A 12,357-nucleotide genomic window follows, 5' to 3' on the forward strand; every position below is an offset into this window, starting at 1 on the left:
TTTGTTTCAACTTGCCAACATATTTCTATTACTTTTACGCATATGCAAATTCATTCATAGCTTGAAGTGGTTTAATTTTATAGCTTTCTTATCTATCTCACTATAGATGGTAGGGAACATGGCTGTAGCACTAAATGTTTTGGTTTCGTTTCTAGCTGATGGCACACAAAGTCATTTTTATTTGCAATCAGTACTATATATTAGGTACAATATAATAATCAATAGATAATTTACTCTATAATACTTTAAAAGAAAACAAGATTTTGAAAAAATACTTTTAAAAGAAAACAAGATTTTGAAAAAATACTTTTAAAGAGGCACAAGATTTCTTTTTAAATGCTCAAAAGAAGACCAGATTTTTTTTAAATAGTTATAAATGAGCAGCAAATATTTTTTTTGCGGGGAGGGTGGGGTGGGGGGTGGGTTTATAACTTGATACATCTGTTGGAAGGTGAGGAAGTTTTCTAAGTTCCATTAATCTTCAAAATTCTATAACTTCAAATTGTTTGTACGACAAAACTCTCAGTGTTTTTGAAAACAAGTTTTTTGTGAAAGCACGGAGAAAGTTATATGCAAGAAAAATATGTGAAAAAAAAAAAAAAATTGAATTAAATCAAAACAGGAACAAAATAGATCAGATTAAAAAGATACAATAAAACTTACTTCACGCCAAATTAAAAAAAAAAAAACACTTGCCTAGCTAACAAGTACTATCAACAATTTCCCTCACACTCTATCTGTGCTTAAATATAAATGCTGATTCCACGAACAAAGCTTCTTTCTTATAACTGCCCATCTATGGAATTCGTTCCACTCGCCTGCTTTTCAGCTGACTATAATATGGCTGCGTTCAAGTCCAAAGTAAACAAGTTCTTGTTGAGCCATCTTCTTATGTAATCAAATTATACTCGATTTCCATACTGTTGTCCCGGTGACCAGCAACCACACATTAACCTTTATCCTCAAGTAGCCTTCAGGCCTTGATAAGTAGTGACTTCTTTTGTAAAAAGGAAAGAAAAAAAAATTCTAATGGTCATCAGTTTTTACTATAATAGAAGTAAAAATAAAAAATGAATTGCATTTTACTAATTTCATAAATATTTGTTTTTGTTAATAAAAATAAAACTAACCAAAATCTACAGGTTTTTTTTTCATACATCCATTATGTTTTGTCAAAATCGGAAATATTTTTGGTACTTGTACAGTTTAATCAAGACATTAAAAAATAAAAATATCGAAAAAATGTTATATTGTACGGATCCGTTTTGGACTGAAGATCTCCGAAAAAAAAATTTAATTTAATCGAATAGTTTTTTTTTTTTTATTTTTTTTTTTACAACGGAAAAACATGTTTTTATGAGAGCGCGTTGAAGTCAGCCATGTTGGAATCTTGTGAACACGCCATGGGAAGATAACTCCAGTTAAAGCACCGACACTCCCTCCCCATCTTTAATACTAGCTTTTCTTCCTAAAAATCGAACCTTTTGCTCGGTATTATAACAAATAGTTTTTTCGCTGTAAAAAAGAAACTACTTGATGAAATTAATTGGAATTTTTTCTGGAGGACTTCATTCCATAACGGATACGTACAATATAACCTTTTTTTCGATATTTTCATTTTTTTAATGTCTTGATTAAAATGTACAAGTACCATATTTTCAAATTTTCGCTATTACAGAATACGTTTTTTTTGCCAGAGTTTTTTTTAAGTAGAATCACTGTAGGATTTTGCTTTTATTTTGATACTACCATAACTATGCAGCTGTGTCGGCCCTGACTGTATTGGTTTACTTTTCCGTCAGACTATCAACAACACTGAGAGAGGGATCCTTGATCTCCTTATCATCTGCCCAGGCTTGCATTCAAAGAAACTCCAGCTTCGACTTTATAGCCATAACAGACGTGGCAATGCACCAGACTAGATGCAAAAAGCTGCCATTCTCTCACAAGATAGAAGGTCATCATCATCTACAGGATTGATTTTGCTTTTTAGTGGTTAGTTTCCATGTTAACAAAAAAGGTAGCTTTGTTTTAGATTAAATTACAGAAAATCTAAATCTTTTTATTTCAAGATGGCAACTGTGAAGCATGCGTAAAAAAAAAAAAAAAAATTGAATATTCCTGCTTTATAAAAATACAAAGTTTCTTTTAAAGATAGAATGAAATAGATGTTTAGTAACGTTTATTTTAACATCAGATTTATTAATCTACTAACTGACCAGCGTTACCCAGTCATACAATACGCTTAAACATATTTTCATTTATGTAGATTGCAGAATCAATCCCCTATTGATTATTGTATATTACGAGGAATAATTTGCCTGGTGAATTTGCATTCACCAAGAAAAAAAAAACAAAAAAAAAAAACAGAAAATTTAAAAAAAATCAATAATGATAATATCATTCATCAAATTGCCTCTGAGATGGGTATATATGCTGATGACACCACACTCTATAACAGGCATGACAGGAAAACAAATGAACACACAACTAAAGAAATGGCAGAAACACCAGAGGATGACCTCCAATCTGTAGTGGAATGGGGACAAAAATGGATGGTCACGTTCAATGCCGCCAAGACTAAACTAGTTTCATTCAATAATTACAAGAAACCTTCTCTACCACCTATAGCAATGGCCAACGACTCTTTATCTGAGAATACGTCTTTCAAGCTCCTTGGCCTAACGTTCACAGGAAACATGAGTTGGAACAATTACATCAAGGGCATTGCCAGGGCTGCTGTGAGGAAGGTGGGCTCTCTCTACCGTGCTAGAAAACTACTAACACCTGAAAGTATCCTGTACCTCTATAAGGCCACCATTCGCCCATGTATGGAGTATTGCTGTCATATTTGGGCTGGTGCATCGGCTACTAGTTTCTCTCTCCTAGACAAGGTTCAAAAGAGAGTCGCAAATCTGATAGGTCCTGAACTGGCATCTAAGCTTCAGTCTCTGTCCCATCGATGAAATGTTGCATCCCTCTGCCTGTTCTACAAATATTTTAATGGTGAATGCTCTAACGAACTGCAAGCACTTGTGCCCCCACGACGTGAGCACCCTCGACAGACCAGACAGGCTGCAAAATCCCACCCCCACACTGTAGAGATCCCTAGATGTAAAAGATCTTTCTACTCCAGTAGTTTCTTTCCCAGAACCACTAGACTTTGGAATTCCATTCCAGGTCCCTGCTTCCCCAACTGTACTGATGTGCAGAAGTTCAAGTGCAACGTGAACAGACATCTTGCTGCCCAAATCCGTACATAGCGCCCCAGTAGTTGTTGCCCCTGATAGTAGCCCCCTATACCAAAGTGGCAATGTGCCTTGTTTGGGGTGAAAATGTAAACAAAAAAAAAAAAAATTCCGTCTGTGTTTGTTTACACTATAATGTCAGCTGATATTTGGGTTTGACGATGAATGCCCTGGAAAATTCACTTCTGATTAATATTTAGTTTTAAATATGCAAACAAAGAAGTGATTTGCAGTGATTTTAAATGGTACCTCTTCTTTTATTGTAAATTGAACTCTTTAATAAGAAAAAATTAAAATAAAATCGTAAGGTACAACTGGGCTTGAACACAAGATCATTCGATCTGTAGTCGAATGCTCTACCAGTAAGCTATATTTCCAGATTATAATAAATCTGTTTTTTTTATTTATAAAAAATGATTTGCTGAAATTTTATTATCTCCCTTGGCCGGTGTAATGTAAAATTTTCCCCTGTAAAAATTATTCTTTTTTATCTAGAAAAGAAAAACTATTTTTAAAATCAGATTTTTTCGATTTTCAATACTTATCGGATTAATTTCTGTACAAAACCTATCTAAGAACACTGCCAGACATATAAATTAGCTCCGTGTAAAATTTGCAAAAGATATGCTCAGCCGTTTCGGAACTTATGAGGAAGGAACTAACGTTGCAAGTCTGTTTTATCGCTATGTCCATGGCAAGTGCTCATCTGAGCTCCAATCTCTGGTCCCCCCCCCTCGCCATTCTTTCATAAAAAACACCCATCTAGCTGAAACCACTGTCAATAATTTTCCCCACTCCTTATTTGTGCCTAAATCAAAATGTAGATTCCATGAATAAAGCTTCTTTCTTAGAAGTGCACGCCTGTGGAACTCTCTTCCGTTTGCCTGTTTCCCACCTGACTACAACTTGGATGTCTTCAAGTCCAACATAAACAAATTCCTGATGAACCGCCCCCTTAAGTAAGACAATTTATCAAATCTCCAGTACTAACAATTACTATGATATCATCCCATTGATTACTGTACACGCAATAACCCTTATCCCCGAGTGGCTTCTGAGCCTTCATAAGTGGTGACCTCCATGTAAAACATTCAAAAAAACTGACACACACACAAAGTGACTTTATATATAAGAGTAGAGATTAAACTCCCTTATTTGACAGTCACCAACTCTCAGTAACGATATTTTTCTTAACATACAACATCGGTAATTGTCAGCAGCGAATAAAGTAACTAATGATAGCAGTTCAGAATCCCTTTGTGTGGTTTATGAGTGTACCTTATATTTGTGATAACACGTGATTTCCTCAGCAGACGATAAATCTGATCTTCGGTGGCATGTTGCAATCGCTTGAGAGGCGGGTTACGCTGAAATGGTAATTAAAAAAAATGATTATCACATTACGAGGAAGAAATATAATTTCTCAGCACTGGCATATAAATACTTCTCTCTAGGACAGGCAGCTGGAATTCATGAAAGAAAAACGAAGACAATTTATCTTAACTTCAAGTTAAAAAAAAAAAAAAAATGTCTAAAACTGAAGAGTTCAAGAAAAAATAAAAACGTATCATTTGACAGAGAAAAAAGAAGATAAAAAAAGGAAAACGCCTCATTATGGGAATAGAGTGGAGGTGTTGATTCTCCTGATTTGCTTTGTCAATTTCTATAACACTTAAAATGATTTCATCTGGCAATTCATTATGAGTTACTGATTTTATGATGGGATCAATATCACACACACACACATATATATATATATATATATATATATATATAGCCTTATTTATAATATTCTGAATTTTACTGGGTTTACATAATTGAAAATTCGGTAATCGTTCATATACTAATAAGCTTTAAGTCAAAATGAGATGACTTCAACTGTAAGCTACAAAATTATCATATTTCATAATTGAGCATTCATATATTGTTTTAACAAAATCAAGAAATCAGGGAATAGATTAATAGCAACAAATAGTGTATTTCATAATGTTTGAATTCGTTCGAATAATCTTGAAACGATTGTAACTAACGATGAAATACACTATTTGTTGCTATCAATCTATTCCTTGATGTGTTGATTTTGTTAAAACAATATATATATATATATATATATATATATATATATATAGCGTTAGGATGATTAATCAGGAATCTGAACTTTTTGTACTATCGGAAAAATTTGTGCCTATTTTCCAATACCAAAAACGATTCCTTCAATTACCTTTTTTTCTTTTTTATTGGATTTTTTTTTAAAACAAAATCCTCCACTGCTGGTAAAATCTATTAGATCATCCCCCACAATTGTGTTTTTACGTTTGAGCGAATAAATGCACATTTAACATGTGTTTTTACTGTAATCGAAGGAAAAAATAATTTTATAGTTAAATATTTAGAGATTTATCAAGAATTGGAATCGGTAAACATATTGGAATCATCCCTCCCATCACTTAACAAAGCGGAAAGTGATGTTCAATCTTACGGTATATCTTCTGTTGATTCAACATTATATAGAGTTTACATTCTCTTCCTCTCCATGTTAATTGATATTGGCCTAGGGGCTGAATATTGAACAGCAGATTCTTTTGTAAAATAATGGGACCAAGCAATGCCGGAGTAAACAAGAATGAGAATTGAAGTAACAAAACTCCCGAGCAATGCCGGTTGACCCAAAAAAAGAGCAAGTGGAAGAAAGCAACCCAGATTTTGACCTCTGACGCAAGATGACAATGTCAATGCTAAACAAAGGAGCAATCAATTCAGAGTTATGCAATCATAATAAAAACAAACTAGTTTGGAAAAAAAAACAGAGAAGAGACGGAGGTTAGAGACATGAGGAAAGGCACGTGCTACGAATGCTAGGATCTGCCTTTGATATTAGAGAAATTTTTATTTTATTAAATCATTATTTTATTTATGAGCTACATAGAAATTTTTATATATACTAATTACAAACTGTAATTAAAGTTTATTTATAGTTTACTTCACGCTCACAAGCTGTTTCCGGATAGTTGAATCACTCTTGAATACTGTCCTGATGTCATATGGATTACATATTTGTTGAAGTTTTCCAGACAACCCTTTCATATGGTATACAAACTGCGGTGAGTTTCTGAGTGGTGTCCTTTTGTGGCTGGTCTATATTTCTTAGAGCTGATGTCATGCTCTCTGGATAGTTGTTTCGGTGGAGGGTTTCTCTTAAACTGTCCATCTCTTGATATGCACTGATGTTACTAAATATTGCTTTTGCTCTGTGTTGTAAGCAACGGACGATTCCTTTCTTTACATTATATGGATGGTGGGAGTTGAAGTTTAGATATTGTCCAGTGAAAGTTGGCTTTCGGTAAACAGATGACATAAACCCCTGACCTGTGCGTGTTATCAGCACATCTAGGAACGATAATTTATGTTCTTTTTCCAGTGTGAACTATAATAGTTGGACGGATTGAGTTCACATGATTTAGTAAAGTTTGAACATCTTCCTGATGGGGCCAGAGTATGAATGTGTCATCTACATATCACAACCACATTGTTGGCTTTAGTGGTGTTGATCCTAATGTCATTTCCTCAAAGTATTCCATGTATGCATTGGGCAGTAATGGGGACAATGGTGATCCCATCGACAGACCTTCTTGCTGCCAATATATATCAGATCCCATCACAAAGTATGTAGTTTCTACACAGAAGGTCAACATCTCCATTATATTGTCAATTGGGATGCAAATGTGTTCTTTCAGTGAGGCATCCGATGTCAGCTTATCCCGTACCAGTCAGAATCTCATCAGTGGATACTTTCATGAACAGACTTATTACATCTACTCATCTGGTTGGAATGAATGGGAGCACCACTTATTATTTCCATAAAGTGAGCTGAATTCTTGACGTATGATGAAGATTTGCCGATGATTGGGGTGATTATATCTACTAGGAATTGGCTCAATGATTGGCATGCTGAACCTCGGGCACTGACAATGGGTCTTAATGGAATACCGTCCTTGTGAATCTTAAGGAGGACGTACAGGTGTGGTAGCTCGCTGTGATGTTGTACTAGCTGTCAATTTTTACAGGAGGTATTGGGTCCTCACTCTTACTGAGGATCTGTGACAGCTTCCTTTCCGTTTTCAAGGTTGGATTCTTTTTCACTTTACAGTAGTCACCAGATTCTATTAAATCTGCCAATTTCTTGGAATATTCTGCTCTATCCACTAACACTGTAGCATTGCCTTTGTCTGCTGGTAATATTATGATATCATTGTTACTGTGCAGGGACTGAATAGCCAATACTTCTTCCTTTGTTCGGTTTTGGAGGCTTTGAATACTTGTCTTACTTTTCACCATAGTTCATCTCCTTGTGCTTTGGGTTTATTCAAGGTTGCCTCCTCTATTGGAGTTATCATATCTAAGTATAGAATTCGCTTTATGGTTGTGGTGAACTTGAAACCTTTGTTTAACACTGATTCCTCAGAGTGAGTTAGCTGACGTTTACTTTGGTTGACAATCGCTTTTATTGTTGAATGGTGGACCTGGAGTCTTACGTCCTTAGCTTTTAGATTTTCCAATTTCTTTATTTGGCGAGACTTAACCTCCTTAAATTCTTTCATAGATGTCCAGATATTCTTGGATGTGGGTTTTATCATCAGTCCGAGATATACTCTCCAGGAATAGGGTAAGGTTGTCTGTAATTGAGGTTTCTTCCACTGATTGTTGTGGATTCTGTCTTGGACGAGTTCATGCCCTACTTGGTTTGCGATCCTTTGCGTACTTGATCAATTTATGTGATTTTTGGAACATGATATTTTTGTTTACAAAGGCATTTCATTAAGGCATTTGTTGTAAAGTTTGGAGAGAACGTCGGCGGAGCATTTTTTTTAATAGTACAGCCGGTATGAGATTGGGTCCACATGCTTTCGAGGTGTTTTCTGCCAACGTTTCAAAATAATCTCGTCAAATATTGACAAACTTTACATGATATTTTGCTTTACAAATACATACATCATTTATCGTTGTTTTTTTAATGTTGAAAAAATTCCAGATAAGAGCTGAACCATTTTCTTTGCACACGGTCCAAGAGTATTTTGTTTAGTTTTATTTTCAAGATTATATTGTAGTTCTTTGTGAGGGTGAAACATTTTTATTGGATAGTCTTTTCAATTGCTTTGTTTCTCATGGTATTAGAAGATTTAATTGAAACAATTTTATATTTGAATACTTTTGTACAAATCCGAGCCATTTTGATCCACTAAAGCTTTCATCCAATATGTCTGAGAGGATACTTATTGGTTCAGGTTAATCAAGAAATTAAAAAAATGAAAATATTAAAAAAAAAAAAAAATCATATTGTACGTACCCGTTATGAAAGTAAGTTCTCATTAATAAAAAAAAAAATCACTTAATTTGATCATTTTTAAAATTTTTTTTTACAGAGGAAAATCAAATTTTAATGAGATTGATCATATCCCGCCATCTTGTATATTTCGCAAACGAGGAGGGGGGGGGTCGTCAAGGGAGATTACTCCAGCATTGCTTAAAGTTTGTCAATATTTGACGAGATTATTTTGAAACGCGAGCAGAAAACACCTCGAAAGCATGTGGACCCAATCTCATCCCGGCTGTACTATTAAAAAAAATGCTCCGCCGACGTTCTCTCCAAACTTTGCAACAAATGCTTTAATAAATCTTGCTTTCCTGACTGCTGGAAATCGCTTCTGTGGCACCAGTTTTCAAGAATTCTGGCGAAAGAACTGACATCAAATTATCACCGTATTAACCTCCTCCCACTTTTTGCCAAAATATTGGAGTCCATGATTAATCAAGCTCTAGTCCATCATTTACAAATGCTAATCTTCTGACTGACCAACAATATAGATTTAGGCAAGCCCGTTCCACAGCAGATATCCTAACTGTAATCTCTGAACATATATATCATTCACTTGACAAAGCAGGGGAGGGTAGAGTGGTAGCCCTAGATATATCTAAGGCTTTTGGCAGGGTATGGCACGATGGTCTTCTCAGGAAAATCAGATCATATGGTATCACTGGAAGAATGCTTAACATAATTAAATCCTTCTTAAGAGAGAGAAGAATCCAGGTTGTCCTTGACGGTCGTACATCTAAACAATATGATATAAATGCGAGAGTACCTCAGGGGTCTATCCTTAGACCTCTATTATTCCTAATATCCATAAATGACCCCCTTGATAAAATTGTCTCTAAGATGGGTATATTTGTTGATGACTCCATGCTCTATAATAGGCACAAGAGGAAAATAAATGAACACATATCTAAGAAGATGGCAGAAACACTAGAGGATGACCTCCAATCTGTAATGGAATGGGGACAAAAATGGATGGTTAAATTCAATGCTGCCAAGACTAAGCTTGTTTTCATTTAATAATTACAAGAAACCTTCCCTACCACGAATAGCAACGGCCAAAAACACATTACCTGAAAGTACTTCCTTTAAACTTCTCGGCCTAACGTTTACAAGGAACATAATCTGGAACAGATACATTGAAAGCATTGCTAAGGCCGCTGTGAAGAAGGTGGGTTCTCTCTACCATGCTAGAAAACTACTTACGCCTGAAAGTATCCTGTACCTCTATAAGGCCACCATTCGCTCATGTATGGAGTATTGTTGTCACATTTGGGCTGGTGCATCTGCTACTAGTCTCTCACTCCAGGATAGGGTTCAAAAGAGAGTCGCCAACCTGATAGGTCCTGAACTGTCATCTAAGCTTCACACCCACAAAATGTCCCACTGACGAAATGTTGCATCCCTCTGCCTGTTCTACAAGTACTTTAATAGTGAATGCTCCGACGAACTACAAGCCCTTGTACCCCTCTCGATGTTAATACCTCCGACAAGCAGCTAAATCCCACCCTTTCACAGTAGAGATCCCTAGGTGTAAGAAAGCTTTCTACTCCAATAGTTTCTTCCCTAGAACTGCTAAACTTTGGAACTCCCTTCCGGGATTCTGCTTTCCCAACTGTACTGACATGCAGAAGTTCAAGTGTAATGTGAACAGACATTTTTCTACTCATCCCCCTTCATAATATCCCCGCAACTTATGTCCCCAATAGTAGCCTCCTACTTCAAAGTGACACTGCGCCTTGTTTGGGCTCATTTTACAGTTTCTCTGTTAAATTTTGTTAATCCTTTTTTCATTTTGTCCTTTGTTTTTTTTTTTTTAAAAGGCACCCCTTTCTCATCTGCGAAATAAGCAAGATGGCCGAGATATGATCAGTCTCATAAAAATTTGATTAATCTCCGTAAAAAAAAAATACTTGATCAAATTAAGTGAATTTTTTTCTAATGAGAACTTAATTCCATAGCAGGTGAAATATTTATTTTTTTCTCAATATTTTCATTTTTGAATGTGCTGATTAAAGTAAGCAAGTACTTGTTGCAGTGATGTTCAATCTGGTCAAGTTAAGTTTCCCTCGTATATAACACGTGCCGAATGATGGCGACACATGTACTGTGGTCTGGATTAAGATTTCAAGCAATGGCTAAACCAGTTGCAATCCAACCATCAAAACAAAACGCTGATACAGTGCCATTTCCATTTGTAGGTGACACGTCATGCGTTTTAACAATCACCGACAATTCTTTCTTCTAAAAATTACAAAAAAATTCTCAAACACTAATTGCCAAAAAAAAATAAATAAAATATAACACCCTACCCGAGAATTCTTCCTTCAAACTCTTCAGCTTAACATTTAACATCCACAGGCAATGCGAATTGAAACAAATACATTGAGGACATTGCCAAGGCTGCTGCAAGAAGGTAGACTCCTTCTACAATGCAAAAACAAAAACAAAAAAAAAACGCACACCTGAAATTATCCCGTATCTCTACAACACCATCCGCCCACGCAATGGAGTATTGTTAACACATCCAAGTTGCTGCATCTGCCACTAGTTTCTTACTCAGGGTCCACAAAAACGAAAAAAAAAAAAAAAAAGTTTCAAATTTAATAAGGCTTACACTATCGGCCAAGCCCCATCCTCTTTCCCATTAATGCAATGTTGCATTTCTGTGCATGTTTTACAAGTACTTTAATAGAATGTGTTCCGACAAACTCATAACACTTGTTCCCCGTCGATGTACATACTCTGATCCTAACAAGCAGCGAAATCCCCCCCTCTTCACTCTTCCTGTAACTGCTAGACTTTTAAATTTCTTCTGTTTCCTACTTAACTGACTGTACTGACATGTAGAAGTTTTAATGTAATGTGAACAGACATCTTGGTACTCAACTCCCCTCCATCTGCTGTAGTAACCCTTCATACTCCAATAGCAATATGCCTTGCTTGAAGTAGAAAAAAAAAAATGTTGCAAAACGACAGACCATGGCAGACATTGGTGGGGAACAGCAATCCAAGCAGAGTCGGTTGCCCGTCAATGATCACCAATTATAATAAGTATTATATATATATTTTTTTTCTTCAATTCAGTCGTACTTGTGTCTCTACTAGAATGAGTGGTTGTGAAATGTACAAAGTGTAACTAAAGGGAGACAACTGCTGTAACTTAGTTGGTTCTTCATTATTGTATTGAAATATCGAATTTTAAGTGAAACCAATGGTATCTAATGAATTATCATGTCACAGTAATGACAATATCCAAAAATTACAAAAAAATGATTAAGTAGAAAATTAATTTTTAATGCAAACAGTTTTTGAAGTCACTTATCGAAATTTAAAGTTGTGCTAAATTAACCAAAGATTTTCAGTTTTCTGAAAATATTTACCTCCCTTTTCTTACAATTAGAATTCTCCGGTTTCCTTTTTTGCTAAACTTAATTTTCACTAATTTTTTTCGAATACTATTTCCATTAATAATTAATTTTCTACCTTATCGTTTTTCATAATTTTTGGATATTTTCATTACTGTGACATGACAATTCAGTAAATACCATTGGTTTCACTTGGAATTCAATATTTCAATTTTTGAATTTCGTTATAATAACAAAGAACCAGTTAGTATACAAAGTCAGATTTATTTATATCATCATCCCTCCCCATTAAATTTATTTTCACTAATGCGTTATCATATATCAAGGTTAAAAGTCACTTGAGGATAAAGGTTAATATAATGAATAGATTGAC

At 35.1% G+C, this 12,357-nt stretch overlaps 1 protein-coding gene across 1 annotated transcript in view; it reads right to left on the reverse strand.

Moving 5' to 3' along the window:
* LOC145241970 (nonsense-mediated mRNA decay factor SMG8-like) overlaps positions 1 to 12,357 on the reverse strand; it is a 123,087-nt gene that overhangs the window by 55,899 nt on the left and 54,831 nt on the right. Inside the window, exon 8 of the mRNA XM_080104838.1 lies at positions 4,527 to 4,615. Within this exon, the coding sequence (XP_079960964.1) occupies positions 4,527 to 4,615 (89 nt within the window). The remainder of the gene's footprint in view (positions 1 to 4,526; positions 4,616 to 12,357) is intronic.

Source organism: Euprymna scolopes, chromosome 21, assembly GCF_053919585.1.
Source record: "Euprymna scolopes isolate OS-2025 chromosome 21, ASM5391958v1, whole genome shotgun sequence".
NCBI lineage: Eukaryota > Metazoa > Mollusca > Cephalopoda > Sepiida > Sepiolidae > Euprymna > Euprymna scolopes.